Consider the following 27,440-nt stretch of genomic DNA (forward strand, 5'->3'; position numbering starts at 1 on the left):
CACATCCGCCGGAAGTTGAAAAGGCAACGAGCGCCTCATCACGGAAGTTATGCTGAACTAACTTCAACTAAGGGAAACGCCGCTACAATGAAAAAGCGAGCAACGCGGCGGGCATCTCTTAAAGGAGGCATTGACACAAACAAACACACGTGCTTCCGAAATGTCGAGCCGTGGCGACGAAGGTTTGAACGGCAGCCTAAAGAAATCCGGCAGCAAATGCTCGAAAGAGCTTTTGAGAAGCGAAATTATCACACGTAAGTCGAGCACTTCCACTATTAATTTACGTGACATCACCTTGCTTCAACGCTTCTGTGTTTCACCATTTCTTAGTTGTTGAGTTCACGCTATTGTGTAAAATTGTGTGCACAGGTGAAGATCATATCCGCTCCCTGGTTCAGTCCAAAGGGCCGCCGAAAACTTTTCAAGTGAGAAGCTCGGGTAAGCGCCCTTTATCGTTGAAGTTTTGTGGGCGACTTTGCATTCTTAATAGTTACTAATGCTATGTCGCCATTAACAACCGGGTCTAGATAAGAAACGGCGTTCAGATGCTGCCAGAAAAGGTAACCTATCTCCACGTGTCACAATTTTTTTAGTTTTTACGCGCAAATCTCATTACTTCACGTCAACAGCCACTTGACGTGAAGTTGGTTACAGAGCTAGATCTACTATAACGCGCTATGTTATATTTTACTGAGCGCGACTATGAATGTAAATAAGGGCAGCCCTCTTGGGATATCAACTGTAACGATAACAGGTTTTAATCAGTAAAATTGTCCGCAGCGTTTTACATTTAAGTTGTGCACAATGTGTCTACATACTGGCCATCTCATCGTCAGAGGATTGCTCTGTACTAGGTGGCATGATGTAAGCAATGAAAATGTCCGTGCCTTGCCATCTTCTTTTATGCCCATATGGGCGAGGCCTGAGCCATTTTGACCTATCACCAATGGCTAATGGCAGATTTAGAATAAAAAGTCGTAGTTAGCCCGAAAGGCAAAGCATCAATTCTGATAGCAAATTAGTAGATAGCTATATGCAGTACGGATAGTAGCTTTATTCGCAGTATTACCTTTTAAAAATTCGCTTGCTAACTGAACTAACAAGCATGGCATCACGCGCACACAGGCAAACATGAACGCATCTCACTTGATGACTGTGCACACTTGCTTTCAAAATGCTGGATTGAGAAAGTGCAGCAGTGGGTGAATTGACCTTCGTGCTGCCTCTCGCTTCAGTGTGAACTAAGTGGCAAGAACATGGTGCACACGAAGCTATCATCACTCGGCGCACTCTGTACCCATTGCAGATTGCTTTCAAGATAGGTGTGTTACCAACAAGCCCACATTGCAACCCTTTTGTTCAAGATAGGGCTTGCGCACCCGCATTATGCGCAGCCACCGTTGAAGTAGAACATCCCCCCCCCCCCTTGTCCCTCCACCCAGTGCCTTGTGCATACGACATTGAGCCTCCATCGTCGGCTCACCCTTACACATTCACTCGCACATGCAGCATACAGCGCGCGGCGGCAATCTGATCACCCTTGAACATTTTACCATGCCTTGAACATTTTCCTTTGCCATGGTGTGGATGATTACTCTAGTTTTGCTGTATATTCTATAGTTGCTGCATATTCTGCTGCTGCATATTCTACTATAGTTTTGCTGCAAATTAAGATTGGCTTAGTCCAAATGGCTTCAAAATGAAACTTTATCTGCTCCAAAATGAGATTTAGTCTGGTCCAAGACGTTCCAAAATGCTATTTTACTCGCTCCAATAATTGCTCCAAAATTACTTTGGGCAGTCCCACCCTTGCAGATTCCCTTCAAGTTTCTTGATTTTTCAGGTTTTGGCCTCACAAGTTAGCACTGGCTCGATAGTGCACTTGTGCTTCTGAGGCAATTCTGACACTAATAGACACTAATAGCGTCTTGAAAACTGTCTGGGCATCAGTTACTCTTGACCATCAGAAAATAATATTCGGCATATGCTATCGTCCTCCTTCTCTACGCTCGTTTATTAATGACCTTCATGACGAACTTATCATAATACACACCAGATTTCCATCGGCTTCCTTGTTTTTACTAGGTGATTTTAGCTTTCCGAATATTTCTTGGGTTACCCAGCCTCCCACTCTATCTCAATTTTCATCTGATGCCAGTGATTTTCTTGATTTATGCTCTGTTTTTTCACTTACCCAATTAGTCACTAACGCTACCAGAATCTCTGTCAACACAGCCAACACTTTAGATTTGATCCTAACCAACCGAGCCGACTTTGCTTCAGCCATCACCTATTTACCTAACATAAGTGATCACTCATTGCTCATTTTCCATATTAACACTGCCTGTCCTAAACCTGCAAGAAAGAAAAAGACCATGCTAGATTATATTAGAGCAGACTTCGATGCCATTAACAATGAATTATCAGTTCTTACTCAAAACTTCTTCAGAAACTTTGACGAACGCTCTGTGCAAACTAACTAGGATATGTTCACGGCCAAAGTTCACAAACTAACTCAAGAATATGTTCCAAGATGCAACATCACTTCTAATCCTCAAGCTCCATGGTATACCGGCCATATAAGACGCCTACCTAACAGAAAAAAGCGCCGATATCGTACAGCTAGGCTATCACAATGTAACGCACACTGGGACGCGTACAAGGCTGCCGCTGATGCATGTATAACTGCGCTTAAACAAGCAAAAGATAACTTCCTTTCTAACACTTTACCATTGATGCTATCTACCAACATTAAACAATTTTGGCGGATCATCAACCCGCATACTGAAGAATCTATTAACTGACGCAACAGGTGACCCTATCCCGGCTCATTTATGCGCAAGAACTTAACGAAACCTTTGTTCTGAACTTCTCGCGCACATCAAACACCAAACATCCCGTTCCACTCCGGTATCATTTCCCAACTATGCCTCAAATTTTCATCGATTCATCTGGCGTTGCGAAACTTATTGATGCCCTAAAATTTCATTCATCGCCCAGTTTTGACTGCATTCATGGTAAATTAAAAAAAATACAATTGTCTACAGTTCCTTAATACTAACAAAGATATTTCAGCAGACTCTCGATAGTTCCATTCTGCCAACACAATGGAAAGTCGGGAAGGTGGTTTCATTATTCAAATCAGGAAATAGAACATCCCCTATAAATTATCACCCCATCTCGCTCACTAGTACTTGTTGCAAACTATTAGAACATGTCATCTTCACTAACCTTGTGAACTTTCTTGAGTCTAATTCATTTTTTACACCTGCACAGCATGGTTTTCGTAAGTCATTTTCTTGCGAAACACAACTTGCCAGCTTCGCTATCAAACTTCACCATATATTAGATCGCGTATCAGAAGCTGACTGCATTTTCCTAGATTACTCTAAAGCATTCGACAAGGTATGTCACCGCTTATTATTTTTAAAGCTAACCCAACTGAATATTGACTACAATGTTCTGAAATGGATTGAATACTTTCTTCTTAACTGATCGCAGTTCGTTTACACTAATAATTTTAACTCACCTTTCAGCGAAGTATACTCGGGCGTGCCACAGGGGTCAGTGCTTGGACCCCCTTTATTTCTTATTTACACAATGATCTCCCTTCCATTGTATCATCTAACATTCTTTTGTTTGCTGGCGACTGTGTTGTTTTCTGCAAAATAAAATCCCCCGATGATGCTAACATTCTGCAGCGTGACCTAACATTTCTCTTTGGAGTAATGAATGGCTTATGGAACTTAATACTAATAAGTGCAAAATTATGCGAATATCAAGAAGTGCCAACTGTCTGCCTGTGTACTACTTAAATAATGTTGCGTTAGAAGCGGTTACTTCATATAAATACCTGGGTGTTCATATTTCTGTTGACCTTAATTGGACGTGCCATATTGAGTACATTACTAACAAAGCTAACCGCATGTTGGGCTACGTGCGCCGTAACTTTTCCAAAACTCCATCTTCTTTGAAATTATTGCTTTATAAACACTAATACATTCTAATCTGGAATATGCCGCCATGATATGTGATCCGCATCATGAAAACTGATAACTTTACTTGAGCTGGTTCAAAGTAACGCTGCTCGTTTTATCCTGTCCAACTTTAATCGTACCGCAAGTGTAAAGCATGAAAGCTAATCTTTCTTTACCTCTTTTAGCATCCCGCCGGCAGACAATTCATTTGAGCCTTTTTCATAAACTATACCATCACCCCATGCTACGCGATTCCCTCATTTCGTCCTCCAGATATGTGTCAAATCGCATTAATCATCGTCACAAAGTTGGCATTGAAACATGTAACACTAAAACTGCATTTCAGTCTTTCTTGCCTCGTACGTCATGTGAATGGAACCGCCTTCCCGCAGATATCGTCAATATAATTGATAACCAGCATTTTCGTTCTGCACTAAACATTGTATAACAGGAGGATGATAATACTTGTTCTGTAATATGCATTGTATCTATTTATATATTTTTGTTTTGTAACCACTCCCCTCTGTAATGCCTTTGGCCCTGAGGGTTCAATAAATGAAATGAAATGAAATTGGTGAACATTTTCCATCATTCAAAAGTGTCTGTAGACAGTGCTCAAGCACATTCTTATTTGCTTGTACATTTCCTTCGCAGGACCTTGCACCTCTGAGACTACTGCTTGGACTAGATAAACATGCTCTTGCATTGCTTAGAGGGGCTAACTTCCAACTGCCAACTCTTGTTCCTTTGCCATGGTGTGGATGATTACTGTAGTTTTGCTGCATATTCTTCTTGAAAGTGACGCTCTGGCTTTGCACATTCAAGTCCTACATCACTTTTGAGTCACCTCGAGCAGTGCTGAACATGACAATGCCATTGGCAAATGACAGGCTGCTATGTTCCTCGGTGGTCCTTGCCCCCTGGTGCTTCCTATGTTAGTGTCTTGAATGCTTCTTGCAAGAGTGCACTGAAGGAAAACACAGAGATTGTGCCCCTAAGCCTGAGGAGGTAACCACTCTTAATCCCTATATTCCCCACACTTTTTTCTTTTTTTTTGCAAATAATTATTCTATCTGTAGAATCTCTGCATGGCGAGCTGGTGTGAGAACTTCAAGGCTACATTGCCACCTGTCCTTTGTGTTTGCATCATTTACAGTCTGCTCTCACAGTAAGAGACTGGCTTGCTTGTTCGGTGTTGTAGCAGCGCAATGTACTAATACAGCTCGGCTTGCCCTTAGTGTTGCTTTAAACCTATGCTCCCATTGACCTGCTGCCATCTTGTGAGGCTGTCTGTCACCATTTTCTTGATTTTGCTTCTTGCTGTGGCCCCGTACCTGGTCTTGTGTGACTGATTTTGGCATTTCACCGTCATAATTTGCCACAGAAGGGACACTGGGCAGGCTTGTAGCTTATGATGTGTGGATATAGCTAACAGGTATACATAAAACTATGTCTGTCATTTTTTGATGCTTCTTGTTATCATGAGCTGCTGTGTCTTCTAGTGTGAGTACTTATTTGGCAAAAACTAGAAAAAACACTTGCTGTGGTAGCTTAGTGGCCTAGCACTACCGCCCTCAAATGCGCAGGTTGTATTCCAGTCACAGCTGCTGCATTTTGATAAGAGTGAAATGCCAAAAACCCTCGTGTACTGTAACTTAGGGGCACAATAAAGAACCCTAGACGGTCAAACTTAATCCAGAGTACTACACTACCGTGTGCCTGATAATCAAAGCATCGTTTTGACTCATAAAACCCCATTATTAGAATAATTAAAACTAGAAACGCCTTGCAAAATATCCCATAGGAGCGATGTTAGGTTTGTATCCATGAAAATTCAAGTTTGGTGTTGCTCTCTGTCGATTAGTCCTGTGCAAAAAAAAAACAAAACAGGAAGGTGTCTAATGGATGACAGTGCATCAACTAATGTTTGTTGCCTACGGAATATAATGGGGGAAAGACAACGTTGACATTACATGTGATTTCAGATCAAATGCTGGTAGTTCAGCCGTGCATATGGACATATACAAAGAAAATAGTTGACTTCTTTATCAAATTGATTCATAAACTATGCCTTTTGCTGCTGTCCTGTATGTGTTTACATTTTACTCTTTCACCAGTTTTCATAATTGCATAGAATGGTCAAGTTGCTGAAAGCAGGAGAGCACCTGCAATATTTGCACTGCTGTGCCAGGTCGCTGCCTATTCCAGCTTTAATGAAGTTGCCTGCTGCACAGACAGCGGCACATTGTAGACTACTTTGGTGAAACACCTGGCATACTCTTGTCTCCACGTGGACGTTTCTGGCTTAGCAGAAATCGAGTGTCTGCGCATTTTGCTCAGCTCATTTGACGGACAAAAAATCGTGCATACACTGGCACGGCCTGCTTGAACCTGTGAGATAATTGGAATAAAGAACCAGAACAGATCCTCCGTTCCCCACCTCCGATTACCCTCGGTGTAGCGTTCACTCTACAAAGCTGTTTGCATCCTTTTGGGCATATCTTGCCCACAATGAATAATTGTCACCTGCCTTGCTTGCTTTTCTTTTCTTGGAAAACTCTGTGCTCGCTACCTTTCCTGTCAAGAATGCTATGTCACACTGATAACATGCATGTTGTTCATGACATGAAAGTAACTGGTGTGCAGCATTAAGGGGATAGGAAAGGCACGTAAGATTGATGATGGTTATTATTTGGGGACAAGATAAGCCTCAAAAGCTGCAAACGTTTTGCAGTGCTGAGTGAATTGGAAGCTTCACAGAACAATCAGTAGTGCACAACAGGTGAGCCGTCCCCTCAGAACATTCACAGCCGGCTCTCCTTGCCAACTGGCTAGCACAAGCCCTAGTGTTAAAGAGAATAATGGAGGTAACACCTGGGTAAACTGAAGATATCATCATGAAAATGTAAACAATACTAGCACAGAACTATTAATGCTGTGCACATATGGAAGCACAAACGTTGTGATCGTTCCCATTTTCTTAATGTGCTTCCCCTTCTCTGTCAAAAATGCTTCAGCGAGGCTGCCAAGGAGCAGCTTGGGAGCAGTCTCCTGACTTGTGCATAGAAGCTGTGTTGTGCCCGATGCGGGCAGGAGCAGACAGGGCTGCCTCTGAGCAGGGAAGGAGATTATGCAGTTAGGCCTCTATATAGTGAAATCAGTAAAAGCATGAAGCCAGGAAAGCCACGCCTTTGAGTCCACTTCGTTCCTGCGGCTGAGAGTGTCGCCCGCAGTGGAACAATGCTGCCATGAAAAGCACTGGCAGCAGTGAGTGAAGGCTTTGCCTGGCTCTTGCATTAATGCGTCTCCGAAACTCGAGATTACGCAACCTCAAGCACTAAATGCGAGAGAAGACACTGCACGATGCCATGCCATTGCACATGCAGCAGATTACCTCTGAAATGGCGCGTGGGCTGCGTATGCGCTCAGCAACACTGATAGCCATGTGCAAGAAAAGGAGACACACGCCATCATGGCTCCTTCCCCGCAGTCTCGCACGCTTGATCGTGTTATAGCAAGCTCGCTACACTCCCCCTCTTTCCCCTTGCTTGCATGGGGTGACAGCATTTATCAAGCCAGCACCCTCCTCAGCACTTGCTTTCGCTCCCACCTAAAGCATACAATGCTCAGGGCACAATATGAACTTATTGCACTAGGACTTCACATGGCACATCACCATTTGACCATCTGCATCCACAGAAATTTCCAGTTATTGTCTTGGAATTCCTTCAAGGCGGCAGTGAAATTATTACTTTGTATCAAAATCATGTAAACACACGCTTCGTTGCCTTGAGGTTCAAAATAGATGTTGTTATATGAAAAAGAAAGAAAAGAAAAGGTAAGTGCTTCGTTATGTTGAAATTGTTATATTGAGGTTGAACTGGGAAAAAATAATTCGGCTGTAACAGCCAAGTGCAAAGTGGCTGTGCTATGCAAATAGGCCCGGTTGTTCTCAAGACCACCCTTGCTTGACCTTCCAGCCCTGGCACAGGCAAGGTCCTTCCTTCCGAAGCTGGTCGAGGCTGAGAGGACAAGGCTGGCTGCTGGCTGCGATGATGGTGCGAGCATCGAGGCAGAGGACACTACCAGCGAGGGACCCTTTATTGAGATGGTTAGTGCTTGTGGGCCAGCCCCGTAATGTGCCGGTCTTGGGCACTGCCAACATCTGAGCCGTTTTCTTTTTAAAACATAGTGACTATAGGAGCATCCGTACATCTATGTGCGACCATTGAGGGAGCTAGCATTTAAGGGTTCATGGAGGCCCTTGAAAGCCCTCATTAAGGTCTCTCAAATTTTAAAGCTTCATATTGCAGGCCTTTGAATTACTGCAATTTCTTTCGAAAGGGCTTTGCAATACTTTCCTTAGTGGTGTTGTGGAACGTTGCCACTGGCGCATGTGAGTATGTTATGCATGCATCACTTCATGCATCTGGATGTGTTATGTAGGACCAGCATTATTTTCCCTGCTGTTTGTTCTTTCACACTGCACTCTGGAGGCTATGGTGAACCAAGGTGTTGCCTACAGTGCTTTGCCATTTGTATGTCACTGTGACAGAGTCTTTCCTATTGTTTTTCATTTATAGTGTGACACTCAACTTCCTTTCCTCTTTCTTGAGATACAAAAACCAAACTTATTTTCTTTTAAAAAAAAAGGGCGCAACTTGAAGAATGTGACCAACGGCATGTTGTTTATAGACTTGAGTAACTCTGAAGTGCATATTTTTTAAAGTGAATTTTGATGCAGAGCTGCATGGCACTGTTTAGAGATTGTTTTATCATTAATAATCTTTCAGATGATTTCATTATTAGTGGAGATATAAGAAATTGAACTTTGTTACCATGCCACTGGCAGGCGAGCATCACTGTCAATAGAGACACTCTCCCACTTTGCCTTGACTAGCTCTGCAAACTGCTATCCTACCCTGCCTTCTCCTATACGGGAGTCGGGGGACCACATCATGAGATGAGCCCCACCTCCTTCAATTTATTTTTTCTCTTTCTTTTCTTGCTGTGTGGTGCATTTCCAATGGTGGCATTGCATGCTCTGCATTGGATGGTTAACTGAAGTCACATGCCATGGTTGGTGACATTGCAAGCAACGTGACTTGCCCAGAGGCGTTTGTGCATGTAACCTTGACTCTCACATGGAGCATGAATTTTTTGAGAGAAAGGATCTGCGGCCTTTTGTTTGAAATTGTGACCGTTTTCATGCCACACAACTGTTTCGTACTTTGCAAATATTAGCACCACTGTGGGATCTGCACACAGGAGGAGGAGGAGGAATAAACTTTATTTGTGCACAGCAGATTTGAGACCTAGGCCTCTACCTAAATGACGGCCTCGAGCCCTTGGGCCCTGGCGGCATCTTCGGCCTGGTGGATTGCCTTGAGTTGGTCTTCCGGTGCACAGCTGAGCAACGCGGTCTCCCACTGCTCTCTGGTCTTAATTATTTTATTCTGTATGGGTGTACGAGGACAAGCCCAAACAATGTGTTGTAGGTCCGCCCTTTCTTCACAGAATCTACATCTATCCGTGTAAAGGTCCGGGTAGTAGCGGTGGTAGGCCACCGGGTTCGGATATGTATCTGTTTGTAAGAGGCGCCATGCCGTCGCTTGCCGTCTATTTAACGAGGAGTGTGCCGGGGGGGAAATGTGCCCTTCCCAATTTATAGTGTTTGGTGATCTCGTTAAAGCTGGTCATCCGGTCTCTCTCCGTTCCCAGTATTTGTTGCGTGTCACCTGCTCGGCCTGTCAGTTCTCGAGCCAGGTTGTGCGCTATTTCGTTCCCGGGAAGGGAGGAGTGTGCGGGTGCCCAAATAATGTGGATGTCGCGATCTTCACGAAAGTTGTTTAAAATTCTCAGTGCTTCCGGCGAGATTCTTCCCTTCGCATAGTTCTTGACGGCTGTCTTGCAGTCGCTTACTACGATGTTAGCTTCCGTGGAGGCTATTGCCAGTGCTAAGGCAGCTTCCTCCGCCACCTCTGCCTTCCATGTTTTTACCGTCCCACTAACTCTGCAGTCACCCTCTAGACTCGTAGCAACTATGGACATACTATGTCCATTTGCGTACTCCGCCGCGTCCACATAGACCACGTCCCTGGCACTACGGAATCTTTTGTGGAGAGCTCTCGCTCGTGCGTTTCTTCGATCTTGGTGAAACTCCGGGTGCATGTTTCTGGGGAGTGGGGGTATTGATAGATGTTCCCTTATTTTCCTTGGGATGTCTCTCCGCACTCCGTGCTGTGCTTCGTAGGTTATTCCGATGTCATCTAAGATGTGTCTCCCCGTCAAACTCTGTGTAAGCCTTTCATACTGCGCTACTCTCTGGGCCTCAATAAGTTCGTCTAATGTGTTGTGCACGCTGAGCGCCAAGAATTTCTCGTTTGACGTATTTGCCGGAAGTCCCAAGGCTTGCTTATACGCCCTTCTAATAATGCAGTCTATCTTGGTTTTCTCCGCAGCGTAGAGCTTGAGGTAAGGAACCACATATACAATGCGACTGATTACGAATGTTTCTGTTAATCGGATGAGATTGTGCTCTTTCATGCCATAGTGCCTGTTGGATATCCGCTTTATTAGTCTGATTGTTTGTTGAACACTATTGTCAAGTAGTCTAATGGTTTCTCCGTTATGGCCGTTTTCGGATATGCGGAGTCCCAGTATTCTCAGGCTCTCCACCATCGGTATCGTGGTGCCTTCTACTGTGACCACAATGCCCGGCCTTTCCCTAATGCTTTTTCGACCCCGGCATGTGGGCCTATAAAGAGAAGTTCTGATTTTTGTGAGGAGCATCTCAGTCCCTTGTCTTTGATGTAGTCTTCCACCGTGTTTACTGCTGTTTGAAGGATCTCTTCCACAGGCCCATCGCTTCCACCCGCCACCCAAAGGGTGATGTCGTCCGCGTAGAGGCTGTGTCCGAGTCCTTCTATCTTGTCAAGTCTCGCAGGAAGACCGATCATTGCCACGTTGAATAGAAAGGGAGATAGGACTGAACCCTGCGGGGTACCCCTATTACCTAGCTTGAGCGCGTCCGATTTGGATTCTCCAATTGAAATCTTTGCGGTACGATCTGTCAAGAAGTCTTTGATGTACGCGTATGTTTTACGTCCTACATCCAGCTTTTGGAGATTTTGTAGTATGGCCTTGTGCGTGACGGTGTCAAAGGCCTTAGTTAGATCGAGACCTAGTATTGCCTTAGTGTCTAGACTTTTCTCACCCGCATCTATGATCTGATGTTTTAGTTTGAGCATAACATCCTGCGTCGATAACTTTGGTCGAAATCCAACCATGGTATGTGGGTAAAGTCCTCCATCATCCATGTATCTCGTGAGACGTGTGAGAACCACATGTTCCATGAGTTTACCGACGCAGGATGTCAGTGATATCGGCCTTAAGTTCGTCAGTTGTGGTTTCTTTCCAGGCTTTGGTATAAAAATGATTTGGGCTGATTTCCATTGACTTGGAATGCTGCCTTGCTCCCAGCAGTTATTCATGTAGTCCGTGAGAGCTCGGATGGATACATCGTCGAGGTTCCTGAGTGTTTTGTTGCTTATCCCATCAGGTCCTGGTGCAGATTTCGAGTTGAGCCTGGTGAGTTCATATCTGACTTCTGCCTCCGTAATAGGGGTATCAAGATCAGGATTCTCCTTACCTAGGTAATCCGGAAGTAGTTCTCTCTCCGCATCTCCAACGTACATCTTTTGGAGCTCTCGAAAGAGCTCTTCTTCTGTACCGTTGTAGCTGTGTATAACCTTCTGTAGATTGTGTCTTTGTATGGTTTTTGTACTTCCGGGGTCCAAGAGACATCGGAGAATGTTCCAGGTCTTGGACATTCCTATCTGCCTTTCCATCAAGTCGCACGTGGCTTCCCACTTCTGTTGGGTTAACCTGTTTGCATATATCTCGATTTCCTTGTTTAATTCCACAATTCTCTTCCTTAATTTCCGATTATGTTTTTGCTTTTTCCATCTTTTCAGCATGCTACCTTTCGCTTCCCACATGTTCAATAATCTGCTATCCATCTCCTCTATACCTGCCTCCTCTGGAACAGTTTTGGTAGCTCGTTTAATGTTTTCTTGCAGTTTCTCTGCCCATTTCTCAATGTCCGTTATAGTGTCTTCCGCATCATCTTGTCGGATTTTGCGGAAAGAGTCCCATTCTACTAGCTTGAGTTCTCTCCCCCTCTTTTTCCTTGGGCCTGCTTGTACCGTTGTGACGACGATGTAGTGGTCACTACCTAAGCTTTCCTGCATGTTTGTCCATTGAGAAACTGCTAGATTCTTCGTAAATGTTAGATCTGGTGTCGTGTCGTTGGTTACGCTGTTTCCTATTCTGGTTGGTGTCTGAGGGTCAGTTATGAGCGTTAGTCCTTCGTGCTGAGCGTCTGCCCATAGGCTTCGGCCCTTAATGTTCTCTATCCTGTATCCCCAAGCCGCGTGTGGCGCGTTAAAATCGCCGACCACGACTAGTGCCTGCTTCTGCGCTACGCTCAACACTTTGCGGAAGAGTGGGCCGAATTTGGGCTTGTGCAGGGGTGGACTATATATGTTCAGAATAAATAGACTTCCCTCTTCTTTACGGGAGGGGATTATTTCAATCAGGACGTGGTCTATGCCACGCACACCGGTATCGTGCTCGACAGCCGAGAGGTTTCTGTGTATCAGCGTCGTGACGGTTGCCTTCTCGCCGGAAGCACTGTACGATTTATACCCCGATAATTTTGCGATCCCCCCGGTTTCCTGCAGGGCAATGACATCTGGCGCCTCCTTACTTGTTACGAACTGCTGCAGGTTTCCTCGCTTGCGACGATACCCGCGGCAGTTCCATTGCCAAATCGCGTATTGGTTACGCGGCGCCATGTTGATTTATCTGTTCTTCCCCGGTGGCCTTGCTATTTTCTACCGCATTCGGCCTGCTATACGGTTTGCTTTTAACCGGTCCTGCGCCTGCCGGCCTAATGTCCTTTGGTGTGCTTTCTAGTGCCGCTACTCTATTCTCTAATCCATCGAATCGTTGTTTAATCTCTACATACATGTTTGTGATTTGTTGCTGTAAACCATCGAACATTCCTTTAAACGTTCCCATAACCTCGCTGATTGCAAATACACTCTTTTCTTCAGCTGTTTCTTGCGCCCTCCTTTTGTGTGGTGGTGCTTCTCCGTTCGCTTGCGTGGGAACGGGCGTTGGAGCCCGACTACACGTCGACGTCGTACTGGCGGAGGGTGCGTTGACATTCTTTTGTTGCTGAAGCTTCGCGTTTTCTGCCCTAAGCTGCTTGATCTCATCTTTAAGCGTTGCATTCTCTCGGGTAATCTGTTCTAACATGTTTCTAATCTGTGTCATTTCCTGTTCTAGGGCGGACCCTTTAACTTTAGGCGATTGAGTAGCAGTGCCGGAGACCGCGCTTGCCCAGCTCACCTGTGCTTTGCTCCCGTCTCCCCCTCGATTAGTTCTCGAACCGGACCTCGACCTTGATCTCGTCCACGATCTGGTCCTGGACCTGGACCTGGAGCGTTCGCGACCGGCTTCCCCTGGCAGTCTCGGGAAGGAACCAGAGCGGTGTCTTCCATAGTTTTTCCTGCTTGTTTCTTCTCTGTCGGTTGAGGGCTGCTTGCTCGCTACAGTCTTATGATTATTGTTGTTGCTCCCTCTGGTTTCTTTGTAGTTGTGGTAGGAGTACTCTTCCTCTTCGGCCTCTTCTTCTTCCCTCCTCCGTCGCTCCCAGCGGCGTCTCCTGACCAGGTACGGTATCTTGTATCTTGCTTGGCACTTCTTGTCTCCCGTGAGGTGGTCTTTGCCGCACAGTTGGCACTCCGCGTCGCAGTTGTGATCCTGCTGAGGATTCTTGCACCCACACCCCCGGCAAATCTTGTCTTCAGGGTTGGGGCACACGTCAGCCCTGTGCCCTGTTCTTCCGCATCCATAGCATATGTCGATGTGTTTTTTATACAAGGAGCATTGGATAAGCATCGCTCCATACCTCACATATCTGGGGACGTGAAAACCTTCAAATAAAATGATCACGTTGTCCGTGTTACCCATTCTCTTGGCGTGCAAGACTCCAGGATTGCGTGGCGTGACCAGACTGGTCACTATGTCCTCCGGACTCTCCTCCTGGGATATTCCTCTGATGAGACCCTTGGATGTATTATCAGGAGCTGCTCTGTAAGCACTTGCTTCAAATTCTTGTTCTCCAAGGCGTAGCTTATTGATAGCCCCATATTTCCTGGCCCGTTCCTCGGAAGGTGTGCTGAGCACCACTATATTTTGTTTGCTGTTTATGCATATGCTGTCTTCCTCCGCTGTCTCTCGGCCGACCCCGGCAGCGTTGCGCAGACAGTAGTAAATGCGATCCAGCTTGTAGTCTGATACCTTAAGTCCGCACGTGGACGCACGATAACCCTGTAGTCTTCTTTTGGCAGGTTAGGCAGCCTACTTGCTTTGATGATTTGTCGCACCTTGCGTTCGTTCTTCCATTTGTTTCTATTTTTTGCTTCCCCGACGAAGCTTCTTCCCTGCTGCTCATGTCCCGCCGATCCGGCCCCACCGCTGCATCGCTTCTTTGTGCCTCTTCTAACTTCGCACCAACCTGATTCTTTTCCGAACTCCTCCGGTTGCATTTCTTCGCCTTCCACGCTCACGACTTCCATAATGGAGCAGGGCCTGGGTATCTCCGTCGGTAGGCCGACCTCTCTCAGCCACCGCTGTGGCGGAGCCGTTCAAGGTGTCGAGGCGTTCTAGTTAGGTGTAGATCCCCCGCCACGCGTAGCGAGAGGAAGGAGCGATTGACGGCCGAAAAACGGGCCCACCTGGTAGAGAATGGTGTCCTTGGACTCCTTGGCACCTGTTCTTGTGAAGATCAATGGATTTCTCCACAAAATGCGATTTTCCGCCGAGAATCATAAGAAAATGCGGAGCTGACGCGATGTGCATCCGCACTCCACGGCTTCTTCTTCTTCCTCTGCACACAGCACTTTTTTCTTTGCAATGCCCAAAAGTGGGTGAGGGGTGCTTTCTTTTCCACCACAGGATAAAACTTTGAAAAGCAATTTGCATACGCAAATGTGTACACTGTGTCTGATGAAGATGTTCCCAGGAGATGCTTTAAATTTCGTGTCACTTGGCATCCAGTCCTCAAAGAAGCAACAAGCTATTTCTTGAAGGGATCAACCTGTAATACAAACCTTGGTGTAGTGAAGGTTTATTGGCCAGTTCCCGTCTTTTAAGTTCCCGCGACATACTATATGATGCATGCGCTGAAAAGGATGTTTTACTTGCATTGATGCAGCGATGAGTGACGCCAACACTCCAAAGGCTAATCTGGTAGACATATACAAATACCTGAAGAAAGTGTATGGGAGAACAGCCATTACAGCAATTCAATGGTAGAACATCACATGCGTAATGCGAAAACACCTGTGTGCTAATATTTAGGTGCGCGTTAAAGAACCCCAGGTGGTCCAAATTTCTGGAGTCCCCCACTACGGCATGCCTCATAATCAGAAAGTGGTTTTAGCACATAAAACCCCATAATTTAATGTAACATCACATGCGCAATGCAAAAATGTATGTTCGAGTCCCACATGTGTTTTCATTTGCTTTCATTTCCCATTTTCCTTGCTATTTCGACATTTCGCTTATTCAAGTGTTAATGTTCTCCTGTGCTTTCTCTGGCTCCATTGCCTGTTAGCATCATGTGATTATAGCTAACAGAAAGACAGAGCCCTTCCTGTTTTTGCTTATTCTTCTCACTCGGCAGTAATTAAGTCAAGTTGACCTAAAATAAGTTTGCCAATCAAGTAGAGACCAAGTAGGGCCATGGAACAACCCTCTTCCTGCAGAACTTTGCCCTCGCTGGACCAGTGTCCAGCAGCGAGAGCTCCTCGGACTCGGAGGTTGAGGAGTGTGACTCTGAAGTGGAGGAAGCCAGCCCGACCATTCAAGTGAGGCCCACCCGTAGAGCAGTCCGTCGAGGCCCAGCCACCCTCATCAAGGAACTCCCACAGGTGGACAGTCAGCCACAGGACGATCATTCGTAGATGTCTGTTTTCCAACGCTGGGTCTTGCGTTCTCTCTCAGCTGACACTTGCAGTGCTTTTTGAAAGCCTGCAAAGAGGCGGCTTGTGCCATTGTGCAGAAGGCTTGTAAATGGCGCTCTGTAAATGTCCACATCTGGTCGGCACGTTTCACTTACTGTATTGACTCCAAACTCTGAACAACAAAAAACAGAAAGGGAGTATAGATGTATTTTTGAATTATCGGCAAAAAAGCCATACCTGAAACTTGGCAACGAAACCTCCCACGAAGAAAGCAATGATCCGAGCTTAGCTGTTTTGAGCTGTCGCTACAATTGTACATCAGTGTGTACAGTCTTAACATTGGATGGGGTTGACCATCTTGGGCTACAAGTCTATGCAGTAGTTTGATGTGAACACAAATGTGTTAACTCCTGATAGTTCTTTCTTGCAGACATTTCCTATATTTTTTTTTTGTTATAGCTGCACCCCAAAATTTTGTACATATTTTTTGAAAGAAAGATTGTGTTTATTATGTGAGCAATTTTTCTTACGGTGAGGCAGGCACAAATAATTTAGCTTGTGCAAAAGATGAGAAAGAGTTAAATGAATAATTTGCTTCAGCAAGAAAAGGTAGCTATGGAGTATGTTAAAAAGGTGCCAAGGAACATAGCGTTGTGAGTTAAAACACCAGACTTTTTGAAATCCCATCTCCCAAATGTTTGACCTGATTGAGGTTTGGGACACAATATGTGCTTGTTATCCGCATGTTGTGTTCTAAAAATTTTGATACATTTTTTTATTGTGGGTTAGGTAGTGAAAACTTGACAAAAAAGAAAATGGTAAGTCGCTGACTTGCCATGGCAAAAATTAGTGACTAGCTGTTAATGGATGCTTTTTGCAGTCATTGATACTTGTTGAATTATGTTTGACCTCGCATGTGTAACAAAAACCTTTTGTATTAGTTTTGAATTAGCTTTGAGGTGTCACAGTCTCTATGTTTTTTCACTTCAAGCCTGTTGAGATAGTATTTTGTCACAGAAACTAAATTGAACCCCATCTCTCAACTGTTTGAATTCGCATTGTTGCATTGTGTTTTCTCTGAATGGTGGAAGCATCCACCATTGTTCCAGTGACTTCGAAGTTCTGCCCTCTGATGCTAGTCCTCAGTTTCTCTCTTTATTGTTGTGGTGTTGTAGCAAAACCAGCTGTCACACAAAGGTTATTGATGTGTTCCAGCATAAGTGATACCTGGGCACGTATCTGTTGCTTTAAAAATCTGCTTTGCTGCAATTGTTCTGGCTTGCTGCCTTGCTTGAAAGCTGTTATTATTTTGCAGGAACTTTCAATTGTGAACAATTTTAGGTATGCAGTGGAATTTAGGTGATATGAATCTGACAGGGTCATGAAAAATATTTGTATCACTGTAAAACGTTGAAAACTAGCAAGCTAAATTAACAAAATTCAGTGACAAATTTTTTACTTAGAAAAGTAAAAAGCACAATGAAAAAAAAGGTATTTTATTTGCTGCAGAAGAAATCCCTGATGGTCGTCTGTTTCTTTTTCGTCAGATCACCCACCAGACTTTTTCAAATCCAATAAAACCTGAGTGCGTGTTGTTGCTGAACTCATCTGTGGCCATAGCACGCCTGAGGATGTTGAGGGCATACAGCGTTACAGCTGCTGGTGTTGGCTGCTCGTCGTTGCCCCCACGATTTTCACTGCCTTTGTCATCACTGGAATTTGCAGCCTCGGATGTGGCCTTGTTGAGAATGTCTTCAACTGTGCATCCTCCGCATGTGGCAAGGTTGCCGTCTTCGGTAATAAAATCATGCATGGAGCACTCGGCATCAAACTTGTACCAGCCCTCGGTTTCTGGGTCCTCTGGCTCTGGGGGCACCTCTGTAGGATTCTTGAGGAAGCCGCACTTACTAAAGAAGTTGGCTACTGTAACTGGCGTGACTCGGTCCCAAGCCATGGCTATAAAGCGAATAGCATCCAGCAGTATTCGCAAGTCTCCGTTCTTGCAATCAGTTTTGGTGAGAAGGCGGTGCACAGGAAGTCCTTTAATGTAACGCTTCGGATTCCTTATGACTCCAGCGTCAAGTAGTTGTAGGTGCGTGGTCCTGTTGGCGGGCAAAAATACAAGCTGGACGTTCTGAAGTGTCTCTTGCCTCTAGTGTATGGCACACTGATCAAGAATCAAGATGATTTTCCTGTTTCTGCTTCCCATCCTTCTGTCAAGGAGAGAGACAAACTCTTCGAACAGGGCTGTTGTCATCCATGCCTTTTTGTTGATGCAACAGCAAGGCAGATGACCCTCCTGCTTCAAACACTGGTGCTTCTGAGACTTCCTCACCACCATCAGTTTAAGTTTTTTAGACCCATCGGCATTGCAGCAAAAGAGATTCGATTCTTGCTTTTTTCCCTCCTTGTCATGCTTCGCCCTTTAATGCACGGGCTCTTCTCTGGCCGAAGGTTGGAAAACAGATCTGCCTCATGTGCGTTGAAGACATCACACCGTGATGAGTGACGGCAGTGTAGTCGAGAGGCAATTGTTCATGGCCGACTTGTCGACCTTTTTTCCTTTGCCAAAGACGCTTTTGTACACAAGACCGTGCTTCATTTTGAAACGGTGCAGCCAGCCGCCAGAACCCTGGAATCCATCAATGCGTGAAGTAAGCACAATCTTGTCGGTTTTCTCTCTTAAAACCTTGCTCTTGATATTTGTGCCGGATGCAGTAACTTCCTTAAACCACGTTAGCAGATTGGCAGAGCTTCCTCTAGCTCAACATCGTGGGCAGTCTTCACCTCCTTAGCGTTGACATTGAAAGAAAGCATTCTTCATGTTGCTCACGTTGCCCAACAGTGGTGCTCAACGTCGACATTCTGAAGCCTAGCTCCTTCGTCAACTTGCTCCGTTCTTTTACTTCTGGGCCTCATCCACCTTTCGCAGGATGCCCAGTCTTTCTTTAAAGGAAAGAGCTCTCCGCTTGTAAGACATAGCTTACTGCGATGCAGCAAACGGGCGTGAACTGAGAACAAGAGCGTGGCTTTGAATGCAGCAGCAGCAGAAACAACTTTGGGGCCCAAAAACATGCACACAAAAGTGCCACCCTCCCTGACTGGCAGGCTGCAGCCTTCCGCGCCAGTGCCATCTGTACCCTCACAGCAAAGGCACACGAAGCCGCAGCAGGGTCACTGAGATTGTGCACGCTTAAACCGCTGTGTGCGCACCCTCTCAGAGGCTATGTAAAGCGCTGCTGCTGGGTGACGCTAGCAACTTGCCAAGCTGGTGGTGCATGACTGCGTGCTGTTCTATTCTGCGGCCAGACGTGGGGCGGTCTGTGGGGCGGCGTCTGTTCGTATCAAGCACCGTGGGGTGAAAATCCGTTCCCAACAACCATATTCTAGCATATTGTAGGCTAATGGACCTTAGCCGGTGCCACTGAAAAATTCATTTCTATCCAAAAATCGTATGAGCCATGATCGCATCACCGAAATTCTACTGTATTGAAATTAAAGCTAATTTTGGGTCAGCTGCTTCTGTCTGAAGCTTTTATCATAATTTTTATAGCTACGAAATACACTTTGTATTTGATTTGATATCTGAAGCACACTTTTTTAAACTGTTCATATCCAATTCAGTTAATAAACTGCTCTATTTGAACACTGTTAAACACAGAATCATTGTGGTACTATTTGAAGATAAGAAGGGGGCTGCGAATATTCGAATATATGTTTGTATACCAATATTCCAATCAAGTTGAATATATTGCTGGCTGCGTGGGAGCAAACATGATTCTTAGCATTTGTTTCTATTTATTCTATGAATATTGGGGTGATTCTGTGCTGAATTTTGTGATTTTGTGCTGCTAGCGAAATTTCTCCTCTAAAGCACCCTTAGCCACTAAACGTCTAAATTGTGTGGGAAAGCTAGCCTCTCAGTATCAAGGGGCATGGCTTTGCGGACAGCGAGGGTGCACTTTTTTACAGCGAAGCTGTATATAGTTAGTCGATTCGTCCATCCATCTGTGCATCTGTCGGTCGCCTGTACACCGAAAACTCTTCCGGCGCAACCCCATGCGCATGCCCGAAAAAAAGTAAAGAGAGGCGTGTGATTAGCCAACACCACCTAGATAGCACAAGGCCTATTTACTACAATCTGTGACGTCATACTATCTGGCCCGAAATTTCCATTGACAAGGCTGGCGGGATGAAAGTGATGACGTCAAAATTACTGTTGCCTACTCGGGAGCATCCCCATTAGGTTCTATGGCAGTTGGACCAGGTGACATGACATCATGGATCAGAGTGAAAAGGCCTTGTGCTATGTAGGTCGTGCTGGATTAGCTGCGCCAGTAGTGACATTGTTGCTCTCCGTTGCAGCTGCACGCACGCAGCAGTTTCTCTCCTGCTCCATAATGGGCAGGCCATGTGTCATATGTGCTCCTGAGGAACAGGCAACTCTCAATCAGCAATGCTGCCAGCAGAACCAGGAACGAGCTTGTCTGCGCTGTGCCGATGCTGCAGCCCTGGCACAAGAACAGGCTGATGCAGCTCAGCACAAGTAGCAACTGCGTACCATGGATCCGGCAGGCTACCAAGCCGTTGTTTAGTGAGCTGTCGAGGTTAACCGAATGATAAACACCGGGGCCGCACATTTCATTTTCACTGGTTAACCATCTGAATAGAGCACTTGGGCAATGATTATTTAAAAATGCATAAGCATTGCTTGGCGAGCTCCCCAGCCCTATTACACGAAAAGTGTAATCAATCTCAATCTCACTTCGCAAACTAGCTCTGTTCAAGCGGTGTTCAATGCCTCTCCCACACTGACAAGTACAGCATTCGGTTCACCTTGGGCCCTTTTATGTAATGCTGTTTTGATGGGTGTGTAGAGGCTCAGCAGCCAAAATATCTGAGAGAAATTCACCACGGTAGGGTGCGACTACTCATTTCCTCCAAATGATCGTACGAGACCAAATGTAGCGGAAAGAAAAATTATATGTAATAAAGTGGATATGTGAAACCATCTCTAAATTATATATTAAAAAGGAAACAAGGTTATTGTGGAACGCATCACCAAGGACTCATGATTGAGCTTAGCAGTGGGCACATAAAGTGCAGTCGCCGACCGTTTATTCGGACCTCACGGGGACTGCGGAAATGTCCGAATAAACAGGTGTCCGAAAAAGCAGATTAAGAAAAAAAAAATGAAATCCTTTATTTCCACGCACATATTTGGGCTCGGCAGTAGGCTTGAAGAAATCGTGAGTGCGCCGTTGCACGCTGTTCCGTTTACGCGCAATCAGATGAGCCTGAATCTCGGAGAGGGTCGAACGGTCACTATAGGAGGCTGAAAGCACAGTCACTGCTTGTGCACGCTCCGCATGCGATGGCAGCGTAGCACATGGTGCGTCATCGTCCGGCGGTGCAGCATAGAGAATGGGTGCAGCAGAAACCTGACGAATGATCTCGCCGTCGTCGAGTTCTGCGCATGTCAGTACAGCATTGTCAGCACCTGTGAAACTGTCAAATGAGACGGTGTCCGGAATCGCAATGGAAGCACTGCGCAGGTCTCGGCAGAACGTTTTCCGCGTCGGTAGGGAGCACATCGGAAGGCGACAAATCTTAGGCCTCCAGGCACCCGCTTGCCGGCATTCCCCAGCGCAGTCTGCGCGGGCACTGTCGGCGCCATTAGACACTTGACGCGATGTTTCCGTACGCCGCGTTGGAACACCGAAACCTCGACACAGCACACAAAGCAAACACCACCGTGCCGACACCAGTCGCACAAACAAAAAACGTGGCCTGCTCGCAGCGTCGTGCGCGAAAGAAACAAATCAGCTGCTGGATTGTCTTGACATGGCTTACTAAGCTGAAACCGGAACTCGAACCAGGCAGAAACGATGATGATGAACGGGGATTTCCAGTAGCGCCACTTCGTGGGGCAGCAAGGAGGCTCCGTTCAAAACAAAAATGGCGTTCAGCAAGTCGAACTATGCGCCGGTCAGAGTCGGTGCATGATGCCCTCGATCGAGTTGGCTCAAGGAGTGTCCGAAAAATCAGACGAGAGGTTGCAAGGTGTCCGAACTTTCGGCAGTTGTTATACATTATGGTCTATGGGGAGAACGGCGGTGCCGCAAAGCTGACCGAATAATCGGGCATGTCCGAATTTTTGGAGTCCGGAAGTTCGGTCGGCGACTGTACTCCCTTATTTAAGAGATAATTGATATCTAATGTCAATAACAGTGTGACACGTAGGGACTGTGTCATTAGTTTCCAGGCAAATTGCTTTGTACCTTTCTCGACTGCATATTGCTCAGTCACATTCAAGACTTTTGGGAACTGGTTCATGATCTGAAAAAAAAAAAAAAAGAGTTCCAACAATTCACAATAATACAAAGCAAAGTGATAGCATATGTAAGATCAAGCTTAAACTCCAGGATGATATTTGGCTACTTGCCTGTATCTTTTTGAATGACGGCTGATTCCCCTGCATAGAAGCTTGATGCTGAGTGCATTGAAAGCATCATTCAGCAATCTTGTGAATGTCTCAGTCCCTTCAGAGTCTTTCAAGCCAGCGACATTTGGTTCCCTGTACACACGTATTCCAGTTGATGTCGCTGCCATGGATCGCGCGGAATAGTAGCCGCTTTTATAGCCTGGCGCGAAGCAGCATGGCATAGTTCATACATTTGGCAGCACAATGCAATAGCATTAAATTGCAAATGCGAGTGCAGGTGTAAGAAAATGATGACGACACACAGAGCGGCACGCCTGCCCAAAACGTGCTGCTACAGCTACTATGCTGTGTCTTTGCTGGGCTAACTCTGTTGTGCATACCCCCTCGCAGCGTGCAACAGAAAGGTGTCAGGCGACGCTCAGCAGTTTGAGAACTGGAAAGAATTTAAGGGCATGGCCAGGGGCATTGTCACTTTGTTCAGTGCTACCTTTATGGCATTTCTTCAATTTATGCTGTACATTGTCTGCAGACGTATGCTTGTGTGCAGATGCGACTGATCGTGGTCCTTCTCACTCAGACGTTTGATGCTTAGCAGACCAGGATTCATGCTTAGCTTTTGCAGGATTCGAGCTGAGGTTCTTTTATGGACTGTGATAAAGTTCTTAATGGCCACTGCCACCTCTCTGTGGAAGAGAGATGCATGCCTCTCTTCTTAGTGTGGGCGCCCATATTAGTGAGTGCAGGCTCCCATTACTGTTTTGAGTCTTGCTGCGCACACACAGCTCAAGAAGGTTTTTCTCAGATAGGCGCTCATAAGTAGGCAGCAGAGCTTCAGCCACATGTTCAGGAAAGTCATAACAATGCCTTGGTGCTGGCTCTCCTTTAGCTTTTGCAGAATTCTGCTGGCGCCAAGAATCGGAACCAGTGGTACAAAGGGTGTGATTGGACTGACTAATTTGAGGTTACATGGTGATATGTCACCATCACAGCCTTTTTCATTGCCTCAGTGTCGCCATTGTGTTAATTGAGAGCGCAGCTGTAGTACGAGCTGAGTTTGTTGACATGGTTCCCCGTCAATACTTCCCCTGACCCCTAGTGGTTTGGAGTCGCAACCCTCGTATTTTGCAAGTAGATTGTGCAGGCTTGTCTTAGTGTGCTTTTGCACATGGTTAATGCAGTCCTCTTTCTGAATATCTATACAGTAAAACCTCGTTAAACCGTACCTGCTTAAACAGTAGTTTCGTTTTAAAAGTAGTAAAGCCCAATCCTCGACTCAGGGCCATTGAACATAATGTGTTCTGTATCCGCATAAACCATACCAGCTTATTGCGTACCAGTGGCGTAGCCAGAAATTTCGTTTGGGGGGGGGGGTCACGCTGCAGCTCGGCCTCCTCCTTAAGAGGAAGCTTTGTGCTCCTACCTAAATACATGTAGAAGGGGAATTCGGTTTTCTCGGCAACCACTGCACCAAATTTGACAAGGTTTGTTGCATTTAAAGGAAAAACTAAAATTCTAGTGACTGCTGGTTTCGGATTTTTCATTTGGGTTGTCAATTTTATCAAGAATTGGCCAAAATCGCAAATTTTCAGAAAGCAAACTATCTAGTATATAACTCTAACTCAACAATGAAAATTGACATCATAATTCTGTGAATTGTACCTAATAGTACATCTACAGTGAACAAAATTGATATGTTACGCATGAATCTAAAAAAAATGTAGTATTGTGGAAATACGGCTTTTGCAGAAACCTTGCACACAACGTGACCAATTCACGTAAGCTACAAATTGACATACCAAATTTGACTGCTTTTACTGTTATAATAGATGCCGTTTACAGAACAGCAATATCTGTTCTTTATGCAACGCTATTAGTTTGTAAACGTCATGCTTATATTTTTTTCGAACTTGAATTTTTCAAAATATTTTTAAAAAAATTAAGGCCCTAAATTGAAATTTCGCTTCCAATAGACACTAGAATTGAACTTTCTCTCTCAAATAGAACAAATTTCATTAAAAGCGATCCAGGGGTTATCACAGAAAAGCGTTTCTGCATTTTACATGTATTTGAATAAGCCGCGTTGGAGTTGCGCCAGAGCTAAAGCTTCCTCTTAAACAATTTGTCGAGGGATGAAATACATGAATAATAATTGCACTGCCATTGCCAAAGATGCTGCAAACGAATTCTTGAACGCTACGCACTGTCAAAACAAGTAAAATATGTATTTTTTCATAAAATATACTCGTACGTGCCAAAAATTGTGCCCAAAATAACTTATATTAATGCTTCCACGTTTTTTGTGTATTTAATAAGTAAAGAAAATATCACACAAGCTTTAGAATTTTATCAGTCTGAAATCAGCAAAGCAGTGCATGCCACTCATATGAAAAATGTAAAGGCCATGGAATGAACAAGTGGACAAATCTGTTAATGAAACTTTGTCATTCAAGAACTGTGTTTACATGCTTGTGCATATGCAACGGCCAGTTAAAAATCTCGATTATGCTCTCATTTGTTCCAATGTATTACGCAGGAGCAACTGTCACCGGTCGTGTAATGCGAGTAAATGCACCGAAATTATAGTGTCAACAGAGACCATGTATAGAAAGCAGGAGTTCTGCAAAACATACGAGGGCAAGTAAAATGAAAGTGAGCCAATGCGAATATATGAGAAATGGGGTACTTTATTTAAAAGTAGTCTCCATGAGCATTTAGACATTTGTCCCATTGACTAACGAGTCGCGTGATTCCCGTCTCATAAAAGTCCTGGGTTGCTGCTTCAAAAAGTCAGCAACTGACTCACGTTATCGTCTTGACACAAATCTCGTTCCCTTGAGCTGTTTTTTCGTTTGCCCCAAAATGTGGAAGTCACAAGGCGACAAGTCTGGTCTGTACGGCGGATGTCCCAGCGTTTCCCACTTGAACTTTGCCAATTTTGTATTAACCACATCAGCGACGTGGGGACGGGCATTATCGTGGTACAAGATGACCCATCCGTCAATTTTCCCCGTCGTTTGTTCTTGATTGTGACATGCAGCCGTTCCGGCATTTCACAATATTGGAAACAATTGATAGTCTCTCAAGATTTAGCAAATTCTCTCAGTAATGGCCCCTGACGATCGAAAAAAAGAAAGTCAACGCCACCTTTCCGGCAGAAATTACGGTTTTTGCTTTCTTTGGGCGTGATGAATTCGAATGTTTCCACTGTAAGCTTAGCCGTCGTTCGGTTCGGTTCTGATAACAATTGCAGACAAGAAGTCGTCACCCTCTTTGTGATACTAGATCAGATGAGTCAAGGCAGCGCCGAACTTCTCCGTCATCTGGCGGTGGTTCAAAATCTTGGGCATCCATTGCGCACACAAGAGCCGATAACCAAGATGTTTATGAATTATGGTGTGAACCGGACCGGGACTGATGTTCACACGCTCTGCCAGTTCATTGATGGTTATCCTCCATTCTTGTCTCATCAGCTCATCAACCTTTGCAATTTTCTTAGGGGGGATTGCACGATGGCTTTGGCCCGGTCTTGGACCGTCTTTGTAACTTTCGCGTCCTTCTTTGAACCGTTTGCTCCAACGCTTCACAGTGGCCAATGAAATGCAATGTTCAACATAAACGGTGCCATGCGGCGACTAATTTCTTTTTGGAAAATGCCTTCAGCTGTCAAAAACTTCATGGCACCATCCTGTTCAACTTTTGGAGCGTCCATTATGTCACGCAACCATGTTTAACCCAGTGTATGAGAGCATTAAAGAACATTTATCCTCACACCTGCGTGTCACTTTTGTAAATGAGAGATGCCTGTGTGCTACGCACATGCCTCACAGATAATGAACCGAACCATTATTGCGCAGAGTGGGTTGGCTCACTTTCAGTTGACTCGCCCTCGTACATTAGAAATACGAAAATACAACGAAATGCTCAAATGCGAAAATACGGCTTGATAAAGGACAAAAAAGTGTCACTGTAAACAAAGTTCACAGCACGTATACACCAAACCTCGCAACGAAATATTTAAATATACATATAAGTCTCCAATAAATCTATGTATCTTAGAAAAAGTCTCGGTATATAATTAGTGAAACAAGGCAAACAAACATGTTGCGCAATCACAGATTCACAGAATCCTAGATCCCGCTCCAATTCCATCCACTCCCCCCGATGTATCGCGCATGACGCGCTTGCTCCCCACTTTTCTCCTTTGCGCACCCAAGACTGAGTCACCATCGTCAGCCCACCCATTCCAAGCCCCCTCCCCCCCCCTCTACGCTTTCACTCGCACATACAGCATGTGGCGCTCGGTCACGATGTTATCGCCCTTGAACTTTATCAAAACATGAGGGCGACGGCGAGGGCAGGAATGCGCCTGGAGTGTCCATATAATTGCTATTGCAATAATATAATAAGAGTATCCGGCAACTGAAGCGTGCCGTGGCCCATTACTTTCCGCAAAAGAAGAAGTAAGAAAATCGAACTTTCACCATACGACAATTCGCTGCCCCGCAACAATGTATTTTTTTTCCTTTTGTGGGGTGTGGGCACCGAAATGAAAAAAAAAAAAAAAAAAACGCAAAGGAAAGTATGTTGGCCAGAATCGAATGCCCACTTTGGGCACCTAATGTGGCTACCGAAGGAATATCGAAGCAAACATGAGACGCTTGGTCCACCGAGAACCATACGCATACTGCTCGGTATCCTACACCGGTGCGATAAGACTTTCCGGAGAGGTTGCGCTTAAGCGAACGCGGTGCAATCCGTCGAGTCCCCATAGCGATAGCGGTGAGTGAGCATTGTTCCTTTTTGTCGTCCGCTAGCCAGAAAGCATCCAGAACTCTGCCAGGCCAAAATCCACTCCGCCAGGGCAAACCGAACGCCCACCAAAGTGCGCTGCGTGGTGGTCGGAGCAACACGAGAAAAATGTATGCACTCTGGCTGGCTCTGGCAGCCCGTGGTTAGGGTAGTGAGAAAAAAAAACAAAAA

General features: G+C 45.3%; 1 protein-coding gene across 2 annotated transcripts; it reads left to right on the forward strand.

The window, feature by feature from the left end:
* On the forward strand, positions 1-27,440 carry LOC126523478 (uncharacterized). Of its 2 annotated transcripts, none has more exons than XM_072288871.1 (4): positions 1-254; positions 370-438; positions 7,958-8,088; positions 13,097-13,983. In XM_072288871.1, exons 1-4 carry the CDS (start codon positions 161-163, stop codon positions 13,205-13,207), a joined length of 405 nt encoding a protein of 134 aa, XP_072144972.1. In that variant the 5' UTR covers positions 1-160; the 3' UTR covers positions 13,208-13,983. The 2 variants fall into 2 exon arrangements, with proteins under 2 accessions (XP_072144972.1, XP_050028045.2); XM_050172088.3 differs by lacking the exon at positions 13,097-13,983 and adding an exon at positions 15,818-27,440 and having other exon boundaries at positions 25-254.

The sequence above is a fragment of the Dermacentor andersoni genome, chromosome 6 (genome assembly GCF_023375885.2).
Source record: "Dermacentor andersoni chromosome 6, qqDerAnde1_hic_scaffold, whole genome shotgun sequence".
Lineage (NCBI taxonomy): Eukaryota > Metazoa > Arthropoda > Arachnida > Ixodida > Ixodidae > Dermacentor > Dermacentor andersoni.